At 36.5% G+C, this 25,424-nt stretch overlaps 1 protein-coding gene across 2 annotated transcripts in view; it reads right to left on the bottom strand.

Annotated features, from left to right (window-relative positions):
- LOC150087841 (spectrin alpha chain-like) overlaps positions 1-25,424 on the bottom strand; it is a 455,664-nt gene that overhangs the window by 100,576 nt on the left and 329,664 nt on the right. For both annotated transcript variants that reach the window (XM_090369231.1, XM_090369232.1), the window contains 3 exons: positions 23,208-23,521; positions 19,859-20,087; positions 15,063-15,209 (listed from right to left, as the gene is read on the bottom strand). In XM_090369231.1, coding sequence (XP_090225357.1) covers positions 15,063-15,209; positions 19,859-20,087; positions 23,208-23,521 — 690 coding nt within the window. The remainder of the gene's footprint in view (positions 1-15,062; positions 15,210-19,858; positions 20,088-23,207; positions 23,522-25,424) is intronic.

Raw genomic sequence — 25,424 nt, 5'->3', positions numbered from 1 at the left:
CCTACACCTGTCTTTCCTCAATTTGAATTTATGCCTTCTCAGGTGATTATTCTGAACAATAGGAAGAATCCCATCAACATTGACCATGCTCAAACCAATCAAGGCTTTATACACCTCAATCAGATAACCTGGCAGGTGCCTGGTCTTGAGACGCTGCATGTTGCAAAACTTAAGCTTTTCTTCATAAGAGCAACCCTTTGTTCAATTCACTAATCTTGTTACTCTTCTCTATACTCGTTCCAGCAGCTCTACATCCTTCTTAAAATGAAGCCTCCAGACCTGTATACAGCACTCAAGGCGTGGCCTGACCATTGCCTTATACAAGGGGATAATCACCTCCTTATACACGCTAGAAAAATTCCTGTATATCATTGACAAGACACAATGAGCTACTCTTGCAGCCCGTCTGCACTGCTCAGAGAACTTCATATCTGCCTGCACAATTACCCCCAGGTCCTTTTCATTCTCAACCACTGTCAATGTAGTACCACAGAATTGATACGTTGCTCTGGGGTTGCTGTTTCCCATATGTAGTACTTTACATTTGTCAATGATAAACTTCATTTGCCACCTCTCAGCCCATCTGCTCAACTTTTCTAGATCCTGTTGCAGCGGTATACTATAATTAGTGTCATTAACAACCCTGCTGACAACTTCATATTGTCTGCAGACTTGGGCATTAAGCTTGATATATCATCATCAATATCATTAATAAATAAAGAAAACAACAGTGGATCCAACACTGAAATCTGGGAGACTCCACTAATAATATTAGTCCATAAAGAACAGTGTCCATTGATTACCACTCTTTGTCTTCTCCCATTCAACTAGCCCTTTATCCATAGCAGCAATTTGCTTCCAATGCCACACTGCTCTAATTTGTGCAGCAGTTTTCCGTGGCCAACAGTATCAAAAGCCTCTCTGAGGTCAAAATATATGACATCACAATTATTCTTTGTATCCAGTTTCTTTGTGACCAGATCATAGTATCCAATCAAATTGGTCATACAAAACTTGCCCTTAACAAACCCATGCTGTGTCCGAGCTATAAATGAAGTTTTGTTTAGATGATTCTGCAGTGCTTCTTTAACCAGTGCCTCCATTAATTTCCCTGGAACAGAAGTTAAACTAACAGGTCTGTAATTACTTTTGTCGCCCTTTGATCCTCCTTTGTGAATTAGGGTCACATTTGTCCATCTCCAGTCCATGGGTACCTCCCCTGAGTCCAAGGAAGCTCTCATAATTATGGCTAAGAGTTTGCTTACATCCTTTGCTGCTTCCTTTAATATAACTGGATAGATCCCATCCACCCCAGGTGCCTTCCCTATGTTTATCTTCAACAATTCCTCCTCCACTTTGCTCTCAATTATTACAAAATCATCTAGCTCACTGCCAGAGTTTAATTCACCTCTGGCATTCCCCTCCGTGAATAACTCCTCATGTGTGAATGTAGATGCAAAATACTCATTTAGTTTGTTAGCTTACTGAGCAGGATCATCAAAAGTTGAACCATCAATATCAAGTTTTGTTGACATTGATGGTAAAGAACTCTTTGCTATTTTTCATTGCATCCTTTGCCAAAGATCTCTCGCAATCTACCTTTGACTGTCTAACCTCCTTTGTGACTTGGTTACAGACCAGCTTATATCTATCATAGGCTTCTGTGTCACCTGTTAATTTATATCTATCCCATGCATTTTTCTTCTCTACCACATGTCTCATTAGTTCATCTAACATCCATTTAGCCCTAAACCTTGAACAATATTTCTTAGTTGGTATGAAAAGCCTAGTAGCTTCCAAGATTAATTCTTTGAATGCTTCCTATTTTGAATTTGCTGTTGGTAACAGCACCAGTTGGTCCCACCGTATAGAATTTAAATACTGTCTGAGACCTCCGTAGTCACTTTTACGAAAGAAAAAACCCTTCCCTTTACCCCTGATGGTAGTTACCTCTTTGAGTAAATCCCACTTCAGTACACTGTGATTACTGCCACTTAGTGGTTCCTTTATATGCAGAATCTTAATGCATGAAGAATCACTACTGTCAGATCAAGAATATTATTTCCTCTAGTTGCTTACCAAACATGCTGCTGTAGAAAACAATCATCCAATAAATCCACAAAAGCCTTGCTAGTGTATGAGTGACCAACTCACAAATTCCAGTATATATCTGGGAAATTAAAATCTCCCATTATAAGACAATCTGATTTACTGGCTCATCCTATTTCATTGTACAATTGTTTATTATACTCATCAGAGTCATTAGGCCTATATCACACTCCTACTGTCAATTGTGCTTACCCAGTGCTTATGTCACACCAAACTGATACGACACTGCACTGTCCAGCCATGTTGACTGGCTGTACTTCCTTGGATTTTATGTGTTTCTTAAATAACAGCATAAGCCCTTCTCCCTTCCTGTCCTTACTGAACACATTGTACTCCCCAAATTCCATGTCTCAATTCCTTATATCTGCGTAACACCACGTCTCTGATATTCCAACAATAACTGCCTTTGATGTTTTGACCAACACCTGAAATTCATCAAATTTATTTACCAAACTCCTAGCATTGGTGTACTCGCAAGTATACATGCAACTGTTTCTATTCTTAGCTACCCTAACACAGCTCATGTATTTACTTGTTAAACAATGACTCCCAGCAGTCTCTGAGATCCCCTGCACCTTGTTTTCCAGGCTGTTGCTCATTCCAATAGAAGAAGTGCAAGAATCACTTTCATCTCTGCCAGCGGCTACTGTTAATCTATTAGTCTGTGTATTCCCCCCCCAAGCTAGTAGTTTTCCGACCTGCTTAACAGTGCCTCGATAGCATCAGCAAATATACTTACACCCTTTCTATTTAAGTATAACTATTTATGTAAACTCTAGAAGGAAGGGGATGAATCAGATTGGTCCACTTGATATCGATGGGTCAACTGTTGATGACCCTGCTCAGGTAGCTAACAAACTAAATGAATATTTTGCATCGACATTCACACATGAGGAGTTATTCAGCGAGGGGAATGCCAGAGGTGTATTCAACCCTAGCAGTAAGCTAGAGAATCTTGTAATAACTGAGAGTAAAGTGGAGGAGAAATTGTTGAAGATAAATACAAGAAAGGCACCTGGGGTGGATGGGATCTATCCAGTTATATTAAAGGAGGCAGCAAAGGAAGTAAGGAAACCCTTAACCATAATTATGAGAGCTTCCTTGGACTCAGGGGAAGTACCCATGGACTGGAGATGTGCAAATGTGACCCCAATTCACAAAGGAGGATCAAAGGGCGACACAAGTAATTATAGACCTGTTAGTTTAACTTCTGTTCCAGGAAAATTAATGGAGGCACTGGTTAAAGAAGCACTGCAGGATCATCTAGACAAGACTTCAGTTATAGCTCAGACACAGCATGGTTTTGTTAAGGGGAAGTCTTGCCTGACCAATTTGATTGGATACTATGATGCAGTCACAAAAAAACTGGATGCAGGGAATAACTTTGATATTATATACTTGGATCTTAGAAAGGCTTTTGATACTGTTGCACATGGAAGACTGCTGCACAAATTGGAGCAGTGTGGCATTGAAGGCAAATTGCTGCTATGGATAAAGGGGTGGTTGAGGAGGAGAAGACAGAGTGTGGTAATCAATGGACACTGCTCATCGTGGACTAATGTTATTAGTGGAGTCCCTCAGGGTTCAGTATTGGGTCCGTTATTGTTTTCTGTATTTATAAATGATATTGATGATGGCATATCAAGCTTAATGTCCAAGTTTGCAGACGATACGAAGGTTGGCAGGGTTGTCAAGGACACTACTGACACTATGCTGCTGCAACAGGATCTGGAAAGGTTGAGGTGGCAAATGAAGTTTAACACTGACAAATGTAAAGTGCTACATATGGGAAACAGCAACCCCAGAGCAACGTATCAACTCTGTGGTACTACACTGACAGTGATAGAGAATGAAAGGGACCTAGGGGTGGTTGTGCAGGCAGATATGAAGTTCTCTGAGCAGTGCAGACAGGCTGCAAGAGTAGCTCATGGTGTATTGTCAATGATATATAGGAATTTTTCTAGCAATGATTATTCCCTTGTATAAGGCAATGGTCAGGCCACACCTAGAGTACTGTATACAGGCCTGGAGGCCTCATTTCAAGAAGGATGTAGAGCTGCTGGAACGAGTAAAGAGAAGGGCAACAAGATTAGTGAATGGAACAAAGGGGTGCTCTTACGAAGAAAGGCTTAAGTTTTGTGAATTACAGTGTCTGGAGACTAGGCACCAGCGAGGTGATCTGATAGAGGTGTACAAAGCCTTGAATGGTTTGAGCATGCTCAATGCTGATGAGATTCTTCCTCTTGCTCAGAATAATCACCTGAGAGGGCATAAATTCAAATTGAGGAAAGACAGATGTAGGATAGATGTGCGGAAATTTGCCTTTAGCCAGCGGGTGGTTGGTAGGTGGAACAGACTTCCATCCCTTGTCGTGGAAGTTGATAGCCTAAATAAGTTTAAGGCTCAGCTGGACAGGTATTTCGAACGAACAGAGGGGTGAAGTGGAAGTGGTTATTTTTTATTTATTTATTTTACTTTATTTTTTTTTTTTTTTGGCTGATGCTGCATAAGCTTGCTTTCTTGCATCAAATGCCTCTACTAATGCTAATGCTAACATAACCCCCGCAAATAGCGGGGGTTTACTGTATATATATATATATATATGTGTGTGTGTGTGATCTGTAATAGAGCCACAGAAAAGGTTTGACAGGCAAAGGCAGTTTATGAGAAATCACTAGCAAACAGAGAAAAGGGGGGGGAAGGAATTCTTCACATATATAAATGCCAAGAAGAGCAGGACAAACCAGATCGGACCTTTACGTAAGGGAAAGGGGATAATATTAAATACACCAGCTGCCGTTGCAGGTGAACTCAACAGTTATTTTGCATCGATATTTACAAATGAAAAACCTTTTGTGGCACTGGGAAATTGTGGGAGCGAAGTTGAAAAATATGTAATTAATGATATTGAAATTTCGCAAGATTATTTAATGAAAAAACTTTCAAGCCTATAGGCCAATAAGGCTCCTGGATTTGATGGAATATACCCTATAATCTTAAGGGAGGCGGGAAGTGAGTACATTGAACCATTGAACCGCTAATTATGCGAGTATCACTAGACTCTGGGGAGATTCCGTTGGATTGGAAAAGTGCCAATGTCTCTCCCATACATAAATGTGGCTCTAAGAGTGAAGTGGGAAATTATCGACCTGTCAGTCTGACTTCAGTGGTAGGGAAAATCATGGAGGCAATGATCAAGGGTGGAATTCAGTATCATTTGGATAGAACTGAAATTCTCAAGGATACTCAGCATGGTTTTGTAAAGGGAAAATCATGTTTAACAAATCTGGTTCACTATTTTGAAAGGGTCACTCACAAACTGGGTTTAGGGAATAATTTCGACACTGTTTATTTAGATTTCAGCAAAGTTTTTGACTCAGTCCCACATGAGCGGTTGCTTTATAAGCTGGAACAGGTTGGAATCACTGGTAAAATCCTTAGATGGATAGCAGGATGGCTTCAGGGCAGGAGGCAGAGGGTTGTGATAAATGGCCATTCCTCAGATTGAGTTGATGTAAGAAGTAGGGTTCCCCAGCGATCAGTATTAGGACCACTGTTGTTTTTAATTTTCATAAACGACATCAATGAAGGGATAGAGGGTGTGATGTCTAAATTTGCAGATGATGTTATAATTGGTAGAGTAGTTAATGATCACTGTCAAGCTTCAGAGAGACCTAGATAGACTTCAGGAATGGTCAGAAAAATGGCAGCTATGCTTTAATCCAACAAAGTGTAAGGTATTACACCTGAGAAACAGTAATCCCAAAATAACTTATTCACTTGGTGGAGTTCAACTAAACCCAGTACTGGAGGAAAGGGACTTGGGTGTTACGATACGATCAGACATGAAATTCTCTGAGCATTGTAAACAAGTTGCAAGGAAGGTCCATGGTGTGCTATCGATGATTTATCGAACTTTTGCAAGTAGATATAGGGACGTGATAATCCCATTATATAAGGCTTTTGTTAAACCACACTTGGAATACTGTGTTCAGGTATGGAGACCGCACCTAAAGAAAGACATCGAGCTTCTTGAAAGGGTGCAAATACGGGTAACTCGCCTGGCGAGATCGGCAAAAGGGCATCCTTATGAAGAAAGACTTTGAATATGTGGGTTGCAGAGTTTGGAAACTAGACACCTTAGAGATTTGATTGAGGTGTTTAAGGCTCTGAGAGGCATCAGTAAAATGAATGAGGATGAAATTTTCAAGATTATAAATGATGCTAGAACTAGGGGACGTAAATTCAAGTTACGGGGGGAAAGGTTTAGATTGGACTGCAGGAAGTTTTATTTTAGCCAGCAAGTTATAAATTACTGGAATAAGTTGCCTACATGGGTGGTAGAGGCTGATAGTTTGGGGAGGTTCAAAGGTCATCTGGATAGTACCTTTGAGTGAGGGAAACGCATAGGATGATAGGTTTAATTTCCTTTTCTTTTATTAATTATTATTCTTTTTTTTTATCATTGTTTTATTTTATTTTTATTTTTATTTTTTGGCTGGTGCAGCATAAGCCATAGGCTTTCTTGCACCATGCGGCCATTACTAAATACTAATACTAAATACTATATCCCATCCCTGTAGGAGCAGTCTCTCCTGTTAACAAGCACAGACCAGGCTGAGAAAATTTCTACCCCTTGAGCCTTGCACAATCTCTCCAGGGCCGAACTGCCGACAAGGCTCTCATCATATACTCCCTCCTATTGTGTCTGGGTAGAATTACAGACACTTTCAAATTCAACCCTAACTTACGGGTTTTTTTCAACATTGACCTGTACTTGTTTAGTAATTCCGCCGGTCTCCTTCTCTTAATATCATTAGTGCCTATGTGTACAACAATATCACCTTTTGTGCCCATAAAAGATGATATCTGCTGCTCTACAACATCATCAATGTTTGCCCCTGGCAAACATACCCTGGTCTTGTTTCACCTATCCTTTTTGCACAATATGTTCCCAGTTTCCCTGACAATAGATTCACTGACAACAACTAAGATGGAAATTGATGTTTAACAGTGATAAATACAAGGAACTGCATTCTAGTAGCAGTAATCCCAGAATAACATACCATTCAGGTGGTATCAAACTCAAGATAGTGCAGTATGAAACCCTCAAGGGATAACTGCAGTCTGACATGAAATTCTCTGAACAGTGTAAACAAGTTACTAGAAGAGTCTATTGGAGTTCTGTAGATTATACAGAGGAACTTTGCCAGGAACAAAGAGGTTATCCCTTTGTATAAGGAAATGGTTAGGCTACATATGGAATACTGCATATAGGCAGTGATGAGCTGGAGTAGGTTTTCACCAACTCATGCAAACCAGTTATTAAAAATTTTCACGCAAGCAAATGTTTTTTTTTTTATTTTTTTTTTTTATGAAAACCCCAAACACGAGAGGTATTAGAACTTATAGTACTTAGTACTGTGCTTCGGTTGGAGGTTGAGAAGATGAGAGAAGATTTTTGTTGATATTAGACTTGAACTTCTGGAGACCATAATTTTCAGGAAATACGTATGAACGAAGGTTGTTCCGGAAAACGACAGTTGAATGAATAAACGAGGAAGATGAAAAGTTGGTTCTGTGAGTTTGAAGTTGGACAGTAAATGGATGTTGGCTGGTGGTGGCACAGTGAGACTGTTTTGAAGGAGAGAGCAGGAATTATAGAAGCCAAATCAGAAGAACAGTGCCCATGGAAGTATCTGTAGAAAAGGCATGCAGTAGAAATAGAGAGACTCTGTTATAGAAATAGAGAGAAATGGAGAGACTCTGTTAGGGATGAGTCATTAATTAACCTAACTGCCCTCTTCTGAATGGAATTTAGAAGCCTGAGAGAGGTTTTGGGCACACTGCCTCAGATGTGGGAACAATATTCCATGGTAGGGCAGATTTGTGATTTGTACAGAGTGAACAGCTGTTTGGAAGAAAAGTAACGCCGCGGTACAAGAGAAAACCAAGTTTTTTAAATGCAGAGGAAGCTATATTTGTAAAGAGCTTGTGTCAAAAGAGATTAGAAGTCTGGGTAATCCCCAAAAGAGATATATCAACTTGCCTAGAAATCAGAGTGTCACCAAAGATAAGCCGACCGGGCTAGCCAGGTGGGTAAAGTGCCTGCCTGGCAACCCAAAGGTCGCGGCTTCGAATCCCGCCTCGGGCTTGGATCAAAGTACTGCAAAAACCTTGGGAGGTGCACTATGGCCACAGAAGCCAATGCGCCAACAACTAACAAAAAAAAAAAAAAAAAAGCCAAAGATAAGCATAGGAGCAAAAGAATCCTTTTTGCAAGAGATAAGACAAGACTGAGTTTTACAAGGATTGAAATCAACTAAGTTGTCTTTTCTCCACTGGAGAACTACCTGAAGATCGACATTTAAGGAATTGGTGGCAGATTTTCGAGAAGTTGAAGCTGATTGAGCAGAGAAAGGTTTCTCAAAGTGGAATGCAATGTGCTATCATCGGCAAAACTATGGATAGGATTTCCAATCAATGGAAGAAGGTCATTAATATACAAGAGGAAAAGAGTGGGGGAAAGAACGGAACCTTGGGGGACACCAGCATTAGTGGAGAAGTTAGAAGACAGAGAGCCATCTACCATCACCCTCAGTGAGCGATCAGAGAGGAAACTGGATAACCAATTACAAAAAACAGTTGGCAAAACATAAGATGGAAGCTTGTTTAGAAGACCTTTATGCCAAACACGACTGAAAGCCTTTGAGATGTCAAGAGCAACTGCTTGTGTTTCACCAAACTTTTCCATTGAATTTGTCCATAAATGAGTAATATAAGCAGGAATATTACCAGTGGATCAACACTGATGGAATCCATAATGGCAATCGTTGATCAGACAGAAGGTGTCTAGGTAGTTTAAGAGTTGGCGGTTAATTGATTTTTCCATTACTTTAGAAAGAGCAGAAGTAATTGCAATGGGACAATAATTCGATGGGAGGGATTTGTCACCCATTTTAGGAACTGACTGGATATGAGCAAATTTCCAAGCAAAAGGAAAAACACCTGTTGAATAAGAAAGTGAAGAAAGGTGGCAAAGAATAGCAGTAAGTTCAGGAGCACAGGTTTTGAGAACAAGTGGAGAAATACCATCAGGACCTGGAACTTTTTTAGCATCAAGATACGTGAAAAACATTTTGACATCCTTTTGACGGAAGACCACAGGAGGCATTGAATAGAGCGTGTTTGGAATGGTGGGAGGTGTTTTACCAAGATCATTAATACATGAGTTGGAAGAAAAATAGGATGCTAGCAAGTCAGTTTTATCCTTGGTTGAAGTGACAATAGAACCATCTGGTTTTGACAGAGGTGGGAGCAGATATGGGCAAAAGTTTGGCCAGTAGCTTTGGCAAAAGACCAGAATGCCCAGTTACCATTAGGCAAATAGCAAGTTTTCTATTCTTAGCCTGTTCAAAATCTAGTTTGGACTGATTAATAACTGCTTTACAATTGTTGACAGCTTTGGTGTAGGCAGAAAATGAAACTGAAGAATTGGAAACAAGTCAATTACAATTTGCAACATTCTTCTCTTGAACAGCCTTAGCACATTTATTGGAAAACCAAGGTTTAGATAAAGGACGAGATTTTAAAGTGGAGTGTGGGATAAAGGATTCCATTCCTACAAGAATAATTTCACTGACATGATCTGAGCAAGCATTGACATCAGAGGTTTTGAAACAGTAATCCGACCAAGGAAAAGAAGAAAAGAAATCTCACAGGTCATCCCATTTTGCATTTGCGTAATGCCAAACAACACGAGGTTGGGAATGGCCATGAGTTAAATGCTCCATCAGAAGAGTCAATCACCAAGTTGTGATCTGAGGTACCTAAAGGACCATTCACTTCGATCATGTATTTAGAAGGAAAAGTTTGTGAGAAAAAGATCAAGCCTGTTGGCTCTATGGTTAGGATTGTCCGATATTCTTGTAGGTAAATGAACAATCTGTGCAAGGTCATTAGTAATTGCAAAAGCATCAGCATCTCGGCCAGCTGGGTCGGTGTGACTAGAAAATGGAAGCCAGCTGGAGTTGTGAACATTAAAATCACCAACAAAAATTACCTCACTCTTAGGAAAGTTGGACTGGAGAAAGTCAAGTTGCAAAGAGAGAAAGTCAAAGAGCTCCAAATGATTAGTGGAGTTGGGAGAACGGTAGAGACAACAGATGAATTTGACAGAATGAGGTAGAGAAATTTTAAGCCAGAGAAGATCAAAAAGAGGAGATTCCAAATTACCACGTCTCTGACAGAGCATATCGGAAGAGACGTATGCAGAAGTACCACCTTTGAGGTGAAAGGAATCATACTGCGAATAATTTGGGCAACTGAAATGACCAGTATTTGAATCAACCGATAATTGAGATTCTGTCAGAAATGGTACATGGGGTTTAGCAGACTGCAAGGGAAAATGGACATCGTTGAGATTAGAATTGAGACCACGTATATTTGTGAAATGAACTAGGAAGTGTTTGGGAGGTTTAGATCTTTCCACAGATAAACTTACTCTATTAGTTTGACAATTCATGGTTTATGCAATAGTGTAGAAAAAGTGGGGGGGACATGCTGTATGAAGTAATGAAATTTTTGAATATGGCATACACATGGTAAGAATACACCCAGATCCTGGACATAATGTAGCCTCGACAATGCCCCCTGCATACACACTACTCGGACTCCCTCCAGTCACTATCTGGCAGAGTAGAGGGAGCAAGATTATATACTAGCTGATCCAGAAGCCTCCTAAAGAGTTACCAATAGGTTTGGCCTGGTGTACTAAGTAGCGGCCAGCCTGTGAACACTGTTTTAGAGCTGTCCTCTTGAAATATAAGGAAGATTGGATTTCGCCATGATGTCCATCATAACCTCAAAAATCATCAGTCATACTACATGATGGAAGAGATGGGGAAAGGTTGACCGGAACTTAGCTCTGGAGACTAAACATGGGTTCCACCACTTCAAGCCTCCAATAAGCAAAGTGGTGGTATTGCACTGGTTGATGAGAGTCATCTACCACCTAGTATTGCCTGGTAACACAGAGGGATGGCTTTCGTCCATGTGGCACCACACCTCAATCCCTGCTTACGTTGGTTTACACCTGGGTCCCCACAGTGTGCTGGTGCATGAGGGATATACTCAGGATTACTAACAGTCTCACCATTGTGAAGGTGCAAGCGGAGGATTTGGCTATCACAGACCGTCTGGACTTTGCCAAAATTTGGTCCACTTGACTTGAGTATCACCTGAATATCAGTTCCATCAGTGCATTAGACTCCCAGGTAGCAAGTACAGCTTGTCTGGCATATCTGAGAGAATGTCTGTGGCAACCTCAAGGATCAATGTTATGTTACTGTGCATATACACTTATTAATCGCAGACTGCGATACACATTTAAGTTATAAAATGATCTCAAAACTAAATAATTTTAATCATACAAAACTGTGTAGAAAAATTACGATGTACAAAATAAACTTCAAATGCAAAGGAACACTAATTTCTAGTAGTTAAAGAGCTGTCTATAACACACATATCAAGAGTTATGTTGCTGTGCATGTGCACTTATTTATCGCAGACTGTGACACACATTCAAGTTCATCCTGATGTCAGACAAACATTTATTTTATTATTTTAATAAGTCACCAATATTCTTGAAAATACTGTTTATTGCATTGCACTTCAACATGATTATATTAGACTTTTCATTTTTAATGATCTAAATAGGTCACCTGTAATATTTCATAATACAAAAATGATAGTCATTTCTTTCTTAAGCATTATTATGGTTTTCTTACTCATACATCTCTTCTTATATCTCCTTCATTTCAAATGTACATATTTTAAATTTGTTTAATTAAGCAATATTTTTTTTTTCTATTGTAACAAAGAAAAAAATGTTTTGTTTATATTGTTATTATGATTCCATATGGTTCAATGCATTCCACTTCTTATGGAGAAAGGTACAAAAAATACATATTGTGTTATATACCTCAAATCAGAACTTTTTATAGGGAACTGGTTGTTAAGACATTGGCAGCTGATCACTGCATGTGATCAGTTGCCAAAAGAAATCTCATTTTAGGAAGGACAAAGATCTGTTGGAAAGGGTATAGAAAATGGCAACAAGTTTTGTTGGGTGCACAAAAGGATATTCTTACAAAGAAAGTGAGGGGGTTCTGTAAATTGCAAGTTTCTGGAAACCAGGCATCTGAGCAGTGATGAACTAATTAGCACATAGGGCTTTAAAAGGGTTAAGAAAACCACTGCTGATAGCATCTTTCTTCTTTCTCAGATGGAATAAACTTCTACCTAGTGTTGTGGAGTAGTTTGAATACATTTAATGAAGATTTGGTCATATTATTGGAAGTAGTAGGGAAATGAAGTAGTTTTTTCTTTAGCTGGTTCTGTATAAGTTTTGCTTCCTTGAATCAATACTAACGCTAACTCATTTTTCATTGACATCAAACAATCAAGTCTAACTTCATATACTCCAGTTTCCTTCATATATTCCAAGAAAATTAATGGAAGCACTGGTTAAAGAAGGATTGCAGGATCATCTAGACAAGACTTCAGTTATAGCTCAGACACAGCATGGGTTTGTTAAGGGGGAAGTCTTGTCTGACCAATTTGATTGGATACTATGATGTAGTCACAAAGGAACTGGATGCAAAAAATTATTTTGATATCATATATTTGGATCTTAGAAAGGCTTTTGATACTGTTCCACATGGAAGACTGCTGCACAAATTGGAGTAGCGTGGCATTGGAGGCAAATTGCTGCTATGGATAAAGGGATGGTTGAGTGGGAGAAGACAGAGAGTAGTAATCAATGGATACTGCTCTTCGTGGACTATTGTTATTAGTGGAGTCAATTGTTGTTTTCTGTATTTATTAATGATACTGATGATGGTATATCAGGCTTAATGTCCAAGTTTGCAGATGATAAGAAGGTCGGCAGGGTTGTTAATGACACTAATGACAGTACACTGCAGCAAGAGGATCTAGAAAAGTTGAGCAGATTGGCTGAGAGGTGGAAACTGAAGTTTAACATTGAAAAATGTAAATTACTGCATATGGAAACCAGTAACCCCAGATTAACATATCAACTGTGTGATACTACACTGACAGTGGTAGAAAGTGAAATGGACCTGGGGGTAATTGTGCAGGCAGATATGAAGTTTTTTGAGCAGTGCAGATGGTCTGCAAGAGTAGCTCATGGTGTCTTGTCAATGATATACAGGAATTTTTTTAGCAGGGATAAGGAGGTGATTATCCCCTTGTATAAGTCAATGGTTAGGCCACACCTTGAGTACTGTATACAGGTCTGGAGGCCTCAATTTAAGTAGGATGTAGAGCTGTTGGAAGAAGTCTAGAGAAGGGCAACAAGATTAGTGAATGGAACAAAGGGTTGCTCTTATGAAGAAAGGCTTAAGTTTTGCAAATTACAGTGTCTGGAGACTAGGCAGCACCTGTTTGGTGATCTGATTGAGGTGTATAAGGCCTTGAATGGTTTGAGCATGCTCAATGCTGAAGGGATCCTTCCTCTTGCTCAGAATAATCACCTGAGAGGGCATAAATTTGAATTGAGGAAAGACAGTTGTAGGAGAGATGTTCAGAAGTTTGCCTTTAGCCAGTGGGTGGTTGATTGCTGGAACAAACTTCCATCTGACGTAGAAATTGATAGCTTAAACAGACAAGGCAGAACTAGACAAACATTTGGAGTGAGTGGATGGGTGAAATGAGAAGGGTGTGTGTGTGTGTGTGTGTGTGTGTGTGTGTGTGTGTGTGTGTGTTTTTTTTTTTTTTTTGGCTGATGCTGTATAAGCTTGCTTTCTTGCATCATGTGCCCTTGCTAATGCTACTCTATGAGATGTGTTTCCTTCTTTATATTTATTTCTCTCCATTGTGTGCACTTCCTTTTAACTTAATTAATGTAATCCTTGGAGTCAAAAAAAGTCTCATTACTCATAAGCTTTTTAGCATCTCTTTCCTTTTTAATATTGCTTTTATTTTCTTCATAATATGTTTTATTTAATTCTGATTAAACCAGACAAAAAAAGTATATACCATTTTTCATGTGTGGATGTCATTTTAGATTTTAGCCCTTAATTTTTAATTTCGTTTCATTTTTTTTGTCATTCAAATATTATTACACTTTTGGGGGTAAAAAGTTCTGTAAACGTATGAAGAACCAGCTAAATCTATTACCAAATTTTCTTTTTCTTCATCATAACTGAAAGTAACACTATAAAATAAAAAATAAATCCTTTTCTTTATTTGTGCTTAACGTCTATAATTAATCTGAAATACCTATAATTAATCTTAATATCTATAGTTGATCTGAAAAGAAAATACACATTATCAGAAAAACTGATTATTGTTTAAGTAGGCAAAATTTCACAAAATATTTTTACCTACTTAATCACAAAAACAAAATCATTGATATGCGATTGATAGGGCCTATAAACATTATCTGGAGTATAACCTACATATTAATTACTTTCATGCTCTATACTCTGGTATATTTTTTGTAGAAAGTTATATTTCACAGAATTAATTTATCTTGTGATGATTGCAGGAAAACCATATAAATGTATTCTATTTAATATATACATCGGGAAAAAAGTACTTTCCTACAATAATGTAAATCAATCTTCGGTCCTATATTAAACATACAAAAGAAGAGACCAATCCACTTAAACAAACAAAAATTTTATTAAAGACTATTTATTTCTATTCTCCAATAAATTGCTATATTTGCATGGGAACCTATGGAGAACAGTAACTAACAAATGAATATTAACCTAAACGTATTCTGTGTAATATTCCATTCAAAGATTATATTCCATTTTCTGTTAAATTAAAATCCAGCAGAGTACAGATATATTAGTATTTAAAGTTCAGTCATTTTCCTCAAACAGTTGTGGAGCAATTTATAATTTAAAATATTTATTAATTACCTGTACGGCAGCCATACTATCTCCATAATCTTCAACAGAAAGAAGCTGTTGCTTCTCTGAGATCCAAGCCTCTTCCTCTTCTAATCTAGCCAAAAAGTTCTGATATGCCAAAGATTCATCCAACTTAGTTCCTCGATCAGAAGTCATCTAAATTTTTATTTTAAAAATTAGTTCCCAAATGACATTTTAAAGAAAATAAAAAGTGACAAGGAAATTTATAAATGAAAGAGTAAAAGTTACAATAAAACTATAAAATGGTGTTAAAAAGGTGATGACAATGACTTAACTACAACGTAACATAATCCTCTGTTTTTAATTCTAATCTCTATTAATGAAAAATTTTTTTTAAATAAATAAATTTTATTTAATACAAACCCTAAATACAAACGGTATTAGAACCTACAGTAGTCAGTAACATGAATGGGTTAAAGATTGAGAAGACAGAACATACTTGTTGATATTAACACATTCACACATTCTATCCTCTATACACTGAGTTGAACAATCATGGACTTCAGTCTCTTCACAACTGGGGGTGGGCAGAGACTTTTGTGGGCTTAGGCTTTCTTCTCACTGTGGCCAAATTAGTCAGTCTCTGCTAAAGGTTGCTTGACAAAAATATCTGGCTTTCATCTGACAAATTAGAAGAGAATGGATCTTCAAATCAGGTGATTTTTCATCCAAGTGGATAAAAAATATGCATGTATGTGTTACGCAGGCAGTGAAGATGTTAAACTTGAATGGCTTGATGTAGCTGAGTGATCAGGAACACAAGTGCAGTAGCACACACTCTTTGAGTGGACTGGGGTTCGAGCCCGTGACTGCTAAATATGATTAACATTTGCATTGATTGATTTATTGTAAACTCCACTGACGTGGTTGTGCAACCAGGCACGACCACCAGGTTAGTGGAGTTTACAATAAGGCCTTGAATGGGTTGAGCACGCTGAATTCTGATGGGATCCTTCCACTCGTTCAGATTACGAACCTAAGGGGGCATAAATTCAAATTAAGAAAAGACAGATGTAGAATAGATGTGCGGAAATTTGCCTTTAGCCAGCGGGTGGTTAATTGCTGGAACAAACTTCCATCTGTTGTTGTGGAAGTTGATAGGTTGAATAAATTTAAGGAGGAACTGGACAGGCATTTGGAGGGAATGAATGGTGTGATTTTTTTTTTTTTTTTTTTTTGGCTGATGCTGCATAAGCTCATACACTTGCTTTCTTGCATCACATGCCACTACTATTACTACTACTACTACTACTACTACAATAAACCAAAGCATGATCACCAAAACAGAAAAAAAAAAAAAATTCCGTATATTGCAATTTTCATGAAAAACATGCAAAGGAAGGTTGTACAAGAAAACAGAAGTAGAAAGGATAAATAAGAAAGAAAAAAAATTGGTTTTGTGACTTTGAAGTTTCCCAGTGAATGGATGGTAACTAATTGCAGCATGTGTTCAGACTGGTCTGAAAGACAGTGGTGTAATTACAGGTACCAATTCATAAGAATAGTGTCCATGGATACATCTATGGAAATGGTAAGCAACAGAAACTGAGAGAAGTTTTTTGTGGGGATATCATCTGATATGTGAAAACAATATTCCAAATTAGGCTAGATTTGAAATTTGTAATATGCTTCTGCCAAGAGAGAGAGATTAGAAATCAGAGTAATCCCTAATAAAGATATGTGTTCTAGTCAAGAAATCTGAGTATTATTGAAGATGAGCACAGGAGCAGTAAACCTTTTTTTTTTTTTTTTTTTTTGTGATAAAAAAGACAGGACTGAGTTTCAGAAGAATTAAAGTTAAGTAAGTTCTCCCCCGCCATGGAAAATAATCTGGAGATCAGTATTTAAGGAATTGGTGGGGAACATTGTTATTATTATTTAGTGGCATATGATGTAAGGAAACAAGCTTATAAAGCATCAACCAAAAAAAAAAAAAGCATTCCACATCCTTGTCCACCCCTCCAATAATTTGTCTAGTTTTTCCTTCAATTTATTTAAACTGCACACTTCCACAACACTAGACAGAAATTTGTTCCAATGGTCAACCACCCACTGGATGAAAACAAACCTCCTTACATCTATTGTGCAACCACCCTTCCTCAATTTAAATTTATTCCTCCTCATTTGTGTAGTTTGAGAAAGAGGAAGAATGCATCAGCGATGGCTTGCTCAATCCATTCAAAGCCTTAAAACCCTTGATCAGATCGCCTTGCAGGTGCCTAGACTCAAGATGCTGCAATTTGCAGAATTGAACCCTGCCTCAGTAAGACCACCCTTTCATTCCCAATCTTATTGCTCTTCTCTGTACTCGTTCCAGCAGCTCTACAGCCTTCCTAAAATGAGGCCTCCAGACCTGTATGCAGTACTCAAGATGCATCCTAACCATTGCCTTATACAATGGTATAATCACTTCCTCGTCCCTGCTAGCAAATTTCCTATATATTATAGATAAAAACTCCATGAGCTGTCCTGGTAGCCTGTCTACAATACTCAGAGAACTTCATATCTGACACTGCACAATTACCCTAGGTCATTTAAGTTTTCCACTGCCCTGATCGTGAAGAGGGCCAATGTGATTCAATCCCTGCCTTCTACTGTTAATATATACAAAGAGTCTTTGCTGCATTTCTTGTCATTCTTTGTGAGAAACTTCTTGTAATCTGCTTTCATTTGCCTAACTTAGTTTGCGACTTGATTACAGACTAATTTATATTACCATTGGCTTCAGTATCTCCAGATAATTTATGTGCAACCCATGGATTTTAGTTCTCAGCCACACGTTTCATCAGTTCATCTGACATCCATTTAGGTCTAAGCATGGAATGGCATTTCTTAGTTTGTATGAAAAGCCTAGTAACTTATATAATTACTTTCCTGAATGATTCCTACTTAGCATTTGCTGCTAGCAACGTATTTAAAAACTATCTGAGACCATTGCAGTCACCCTTACAGAAGAAAAAGCCCTTTCATTTACCCTTGACAGTAGGAATGTCTTTAAGTAAGTCCCACATCAGCACACTATGATCACTGTCACCCAGGGTTCCTTTACCTGCAGGTTCTTAATGCATGAAGAGTTGCTGCTGATAATCAGATCAAGAGCATTGCTTCCTCTTGTTGCTTCCCTAACATGCTGCTGCTGCTGTAGAAAACAGTCATCCAATGAATCCACAAAAGTCTTGCTAGTGTGCGAATGACTCACCCACAAGTTCCAGCCAATATCTGGAAACTTAAAATCCCCCATTATTCGACATTCTGATTTACTGGCCTACTCTATGTCTTTGTATAGCTGTTTGTTATATTCATCACCATTATTAGGTCTATAACACACTCCTAATCTCATTTCCTTTTTTCTAGTGCTTATGTCACACCAAACTGACTCAACATTGCACTGACCACCTATGTTGACCAGATGCATTGCCTTAGATTTAATATGCTTCTAAACGAAGAGTATGACCCCATCCCCTTACCCTGATCACTGTCATTAACCACCCTGCCTTTGTATTATCTGAAAATTTAGACATTAAGCCTGATATACCTTCATCAATATCATTAATGAATATAGAAAACAACAATGGGCCCAGCACTGAACACTAGGGGACTCTGCTAATAACTTAGTCCTTGAAGAGCATTGTCCATTAATAACTACTCGTCTGTTGTCCTAGCTACCTGTCTATACTGCACAGAGAACTTCACATTGGGCTGTATAATTACCCATAGTCTTTTTTGCTCTCCACGAGCTTGAAGTTAAAGCTGTTTGTGTAGCGCAATTTTTTCCTGCACCAACTTCCCTTTCTTTTACCCTTCCAGTGCTGTAGAAGAAAACTCCCCTTCTTTTACTCTTAGTAGTAGTTACATCTTTAAATAAATCCCATATTATTACACTACAGTCACTGTCAACTATTGGTTTTTTACCTGAAGATTCTTAATACATGTCGAGTCACTGATGCTAATGAGATCAAAGATGCTGTCTTCTATTAATATTTCTGTAACATGCCCATATAGAAAACAGTCATCTAGTAAATTCAGAAACATTCTGCTGGATGCTAACTGGGACCCCAATTTTGATCTGTTACAGCTGATTAACAGCTGCTTGTACTACCCTTAATTGTTGGTTCACATTATACCAGTTCAGCTTCTAGATACTTATTTCTTTCATAGGTACTGGACACCAGTTAAAATCCACCATGATATGATATTATGATTTACTGGCCCACTCTATATACTCATTACAGTCAACTGGCCTATAACACACTTGTGCACTCATTTATCTTTGTTTTCATAGTGTTTATGTCTCGCTAGACTGCCTGAACATTACACTTATGTTATATTACTTCTATCATATTAATATTATAAAATACAATATAATGAAAAGACAATTTATGCTACAAATAAATAAAAATATATAACTGACTTTTTAACTGCCATTCTTTTCATCAAATATGTGATACCAGTTCAGTTTCTAGATGCATATGTTTCTTTCTTAGGTTCTGGACACCAGTTAAATCACAGCCACTTATAAAACTGTCTTATAAATTTTACATTTTATTACAGATTACTAAAATTATTCAATAAATAATAATATATCCTCCCATTAAAAATAATCTAAATAAAATTAATCTGAAATGAAAGTTTAAAAAAAGACAAATTGTTTATTTTACTATCTAAATATCTAAATTTTGCACTTACTGCTTCTCATGATTCTTTCATATTCTTATTTAATAGAAATATCTCACGAAAAAGTAATATAAAAACAAGAGAATATATTTGTTAATTAGTGTACCTACCTTTTTTAGTTCTTGCCAATTTCTGTTCAAAGCTTGCAACCTGAGTTCTATTTCTGGGACCCCCAATTTAGACTCTGCCATCAGCTGATTACCAGCTGCTTGTACTGCCTCAATTGTTGGTTCATGTGATACTAGTTCAGTTTCTAGACGCATATGTTTCTTTCTTAGGTTCTGAACACCAGTTAAATCGCGGCCATAATCATCTGAACTTACAAGAAGCTTCTTTTCTCTGTATAATAAAAATTATTACAATTTCATATACAAGATATAAAGAGGTTTTTATTTCAAGTTAGATTTCTAAGTAAGGTTATGTTTTGCTACACCTATGCACATAGGCTTGACCTATGACATTTATGAACCAAATTCAAAAATTAAGGGGCTTACTCAATCTAGATTGGAGAGGACAGAAATATTTTGGGCTTTCTTCTCACTATGGCTGAATTAGTCAGCTGCTAGTGAAGGTTGCTTGACAAAAACATTGTTTTTCTTCCATCAAATCAGAAGAAAATGTTTGTTAAAGTCAGATGGTTTTACATCCTAGTGGATTAAAAAAAAAACCCTCACATATGTATCAACATGCAGCTAATATGTTAAATAATTAAAGTTACTCCAGAGAGAGAGAGAGAGAAACTATTTTTATTAATGTGAGGGCGCAACTCAAGAAAGGTACTTCATTTTAAAACATACACAAATTTCACTCATTACCAAAACTGCTTTAGTTAAATTATGACAAAAAAACTAATGAAAATCTAATTATATTAACTCATTTTTTATTGTTTGCTAACCTAAAAATTCAGGGTTAAAATCAGGAAAAGGGATGGCTATATTCATCAAACTTTAATTTATAATATTTAATATAATGTTGGTGCTGATCTGATTACATTTACAACTGACTATCTGAGGCAACAGTTTTAGCCAATCATAGCTACCTATGATGGATGCACAAAATGACTTTCAATGAAGGGTAAATTTTTCATCCAGTTTATGAACAAGTAAGTTATATTTTAATTATTTAATCAATTTATTTTTACTGTATCATGAATGTTTTTCTCTGATATATATATCTCTACAAAAGCTTTCCTCTGGACTAATATAAAATTAAATGTCAGCTGCCAAGGTGGCAGCAAATATTTGTTGGTTATTAACTTCAAATATATTATAGGCTTTGTAACATAAGTACTAGGATGACAGAAAGATTATAAAAATTCCTGGTCATAGTTATAGATGATGTAAATAATCAAAGCTACCTTTAAAGTCTTCATAATAAAAGCATGGACACAGACAACAACTTTCAATGTAAATTCTTCATCCATTTTATATTATACCTTTCCAGCTTGGTTCCAATTGACTTACCTGAGAAAGTACAATATTCTTTAGACCGCTTTTATACAGAAGGCTTTATTATTTTTATAAATAAATCATTAATGGGTAAAAGTTCGCTTCACAATTTTCCAGATGAATACATGTTGTGCATGGGTAATGCTAGTATATAAAAATCCTTTACTGGCACACACAAACACAAGACAATATCACAAATCAGGCACATAGCGGGGGATGGGTTACAGAGTGTATATACGAATATTATAAATAGAACATAAAAATATTGACAGAAACTTTAAAGTCAGCATTAATACAAACAATCTTATATTAGTAAATTAATAAGAGGAGTTTACCTCAATATAGTACGTGGAACACTTCCGAATGATACCCTCCAGAAATTAAAACGGAAAAAACGAAAAAATCGACAACTTACCGGTACATTAAAGTAAAATATAAATAATTAAAGTAAATTATAAATAATTAAATAATCAATTTAACACAATTCAAAATCAATTCAAAACAATTAAAATTCAAATTAACGCAATTAAAAGAATCTAACGAAAATATTCAAAACGATTTTCCTTCCTGAAGCTGACAATGCTTTTCGACCGACTGTCGTGATCACAGGAATGAAAATTCATTCCTGTGAATGTCGTGATCACAGGAATTTTCATTCCTGTGATCACGACAGTCGGTCGAAAAGCATTGACAGCTTCAGGAAGGAAAATCGTTTTGAATATTTTCGTTAGATTCTTTTAATTGCGTTAATTTGAATTTTAATTGTTTTGAATTGATTTTGAATTGTGTTAAATTGATTATTTAATTATTTATAATTTACTTTAATTATTTATATTTTACTTTAATGTACCGGTAAGTTGTCGATTTTTTCGTTTTTTCCGTTTTAATTTCTGGAGGGTATCATTCGGAAGTGTTCCACGTACTATATTGAGGTAAACTCCTCTTATTAATTTACTAATATCATTATCAACGTAGAACATATTGAGTATTACAGCTCTGATTCATACTATCTAAACAATCTTATAATATATGTAAAGAGAGTTTTTATACCATAATCAAGATTATGGTTTAAAAACTCTCTTTACAGAAACACAAAATATTAAAAACAACAAGCAAAGAGATTCATACTTGTCTCAAATAGTGTGAAGAATTTAAGCCATAATCTTGATTATGGTTGAAAAACCCTCTTTATGGAAATATAAAATATTAAAAACAATGTGCAAAAAAAGTTTACTTTACCAAATAAATTCTATCATTTTAAAATTTTAATTTCATTTTAATTCCTCACGCAATATGTAAATTGGAACTCAATTCTTAAGAACTGAGTCCCAATTTACATAAGCTCTGCTGTTATTCAATTCAATTCAATAGATTGCACGATCTAATTATATTCCTAATATCTAATTTCTTTTCTAAGGTTTTAATGGTTAATTCATTTCCACTATGCTCATCACTACTTTGAAATCAATCTCCACTATAACATATTCATATGATGTGTAAATGCTATTTATATGTAAATGTCATATTTTACATTTAAATTTTCACTTATTTTTCTTAGTTGTTCTGTAAGGTATCTTACAAAACTCATCTAGATATTAACTAATTTTTTTATACATTCCTTGCTTGCCTCCTAGCAAAACAACTAACTGATGTTTTTTAATAAGATTTTGTACTGAGCAAGATCTTTTCCAGATTCTTCTGACTCTAAAAGGGATTCCACCTAAAGAAATAATTCATTAAGTAATATTGTCTTAAATACTTTAATTGCAGTAATTAAGCCACTTACCATCTTTAATTTTTTTTAAATTTTTTATGTTGTTAACAAACATGTTTGTTATGGTCACACTGATTACTAATGTAAGAAATGAACTGACTATATGAATAAAATAATAAAACACCAGCATATGATAAAGAAATTTGTAATTTAAAGTAATTAATTAGTTATTGATATTTATTAGTTAAAGCGGTCCAATGGCAACTGCGCTAAAGTAATTAGTTCGTAAAAACTTACTTTATCCAAGATTCTTCATCTGCAATATCTCTGAAAAACTGCTGTAAAGTATTAGCATCATTAAGTCTGGCACGCCGGTAAGAAGCCAAAGTTTTAACTCTTTCATAACGTTCATTGATAGAACTACGCTTTTCTTGAACAGCAATAACATCACATTGCCCAGATTCTGTTAAACTATCAGCTAAGTTATTCATGTCTCTAATTCGATCTTCATGGGCATTTACATCTGCTTCAACTAACTGATGTTTTTTAATAAGATTTTGTACTGATGCAAGATCTTTTCCAGATTCTTCTGACTTTAAAAGGGATTCCACCTAAAGAAATAATTCATTAAGCAATATTGTCTAAATACACTCAGATATTTTAATTAATAACCACTTCAAGTGAGCAAACCATAAGTTTTTGCTTTTCAGTGATTGATTAAATTCATAAATTCATTTATTGTAAAAAAAAATCAAAGTACTGAATATTGGTACAGTAATGACTCTTCAATTCAATAAAATTTATAATTTTAACAAAATAGCAAAATAACAAAAGTGAAAAGAGCAAAGGGAGGGAAATAAACATTATCACCCAATCAAATTCTGAATTTATTTAAAACCTCCAGTGAGCTGATGTCTTAATGTTGGAGATTGGAATACTGACTGTTCTAACAAAGATTTGATCACTATTTTCTTGGTTGGGTTACCATAGCTATAAACATACATTAATCCTTAATCATGTTTTTGACTAGGGCATGATTGTTTGAGTAAAGGGAAGTTACAATATTATTTGCAGGCCTCTATTTAGGAAAGTTTTAATATGAGGTATGCTTCATTTATACAGAAGTGGTTTCAATATCATATAATGACATCTCTATTTGGAAGTTATCTGATGACACATTATTATGGTTGCAATACTCTTTTCTTATAATTAGTGGACATACTGTCAACATACTTAGTGTTAACCCGCTTAGTATTAATATTAGTACTAGTAGTGGCATATGATGCAAGAAAGCAAGCTTATACAACATCAGCCAAAAAAAGAAAAAAAAAACACTTCCTATTTCACCTATTCCTTCCCTCCAATAGTTGTCTAGTTCTTCCATGAATTTATTTAAGCAGCCAACTTTCACAACAACAGATGGAAGTTTGTTCCAACAATCAACCACCTTCTGGCTAAAGAAAAACTTCCACACATCTGTTCTGCAACTGTCCTTCCTCAATTTGAATTTATGCCCCGTCATTTGCATAGTCTGAGCAAGAGGAAGAATACCATCAGCATTGATCAATCTAACTAGGCACCTTGCAGGTGCCTAGTTTCCAGATGATGCAATTGCAGAACAAAGCCTTTCTCAGTAAGGGCACCAATTTGTTCCCCTCACCAATCTCATTGCCCTTCTCTGTACTCGTTTCAGCAGCTCTACATCCTTCCTAAAATATGGCCTCCAGACCTGTATGCAGTACTCCAGATGTGGCCTGACCATACCTTATACAATGGGATAATAACCTCCTTATCCCTGCTAGAAAATTTCCTGTATATCATTGACAAAATCCCATGAGCTGGCCTGTCTGCACTGCTCAGAGATATCTGACTGCACAATTACCTCGAGGTTTTTTTTATTTTCCACTACCCTGAGTGTAATACCACATAGTAAGATGCATTACTCTGGGGTTACTGCTATCCATATGCAGTACTTTGCATTTGTTAATGTTAAAACTTCAGTTGCCACTTCTCAGCTCAACTGCCCTACTTTTCTAGATCCTGTTGCAGTAGCATACTGTCATTAACTACTCTGCTAACCTTTGTATCATCTGCAAACTTGAACATTAAGCCCGGCATACCTTCATCAATATCATTAATAAATATAGAAAACAACAATGGGCCCAACACCAAACCCTAGGGGACTCCACTAATAACATTAGCCCAGAAAGAGCAGCACCCATTGAGTACCACTCTCTGCCTTCTTCCACTCAACTATCCCTTTATCCACAGCAGTAACTTGCCCTTAATGCAACACTGCTCCAATTTTTACAGCAGTCTATTATGTGCAACAGTATCAAAAGCTTTTCTGAAATCCAAGTACAGTCATCCCCCAATTTGCGTGGGGGTTATGTTCCAGGAAAACACTGCGCAGTCCAAATCTGCACAATGCGAAACATAGTTTATATGACATAATGAGGGTTCCGTACCTGTACACAAAAAAAAAAAATGTGAAAAAAAAATTAAATTGAAAAA

Source organism: Mastigoproctus giganteus, chromosome 3 (assembly GCF_048544385.1).
Source record: "Mastigoproctus giganteus isolate SK-2022 chromosome 3, ASM4854438v1, whole genome shotgun sequence".
Lineage (NCBI taxonomy): Eukaryota > Metazoa > Arthropoda > Arachnida > Uropygi > Thelyphonidae > Mastigoproctus > Mastigoproctus giganteus.
The sequence above is the reverse complement of the archived record's forward strand: the minus strand, read 5'-3'. Positions and strand labels throughout refer to the sequence as shown.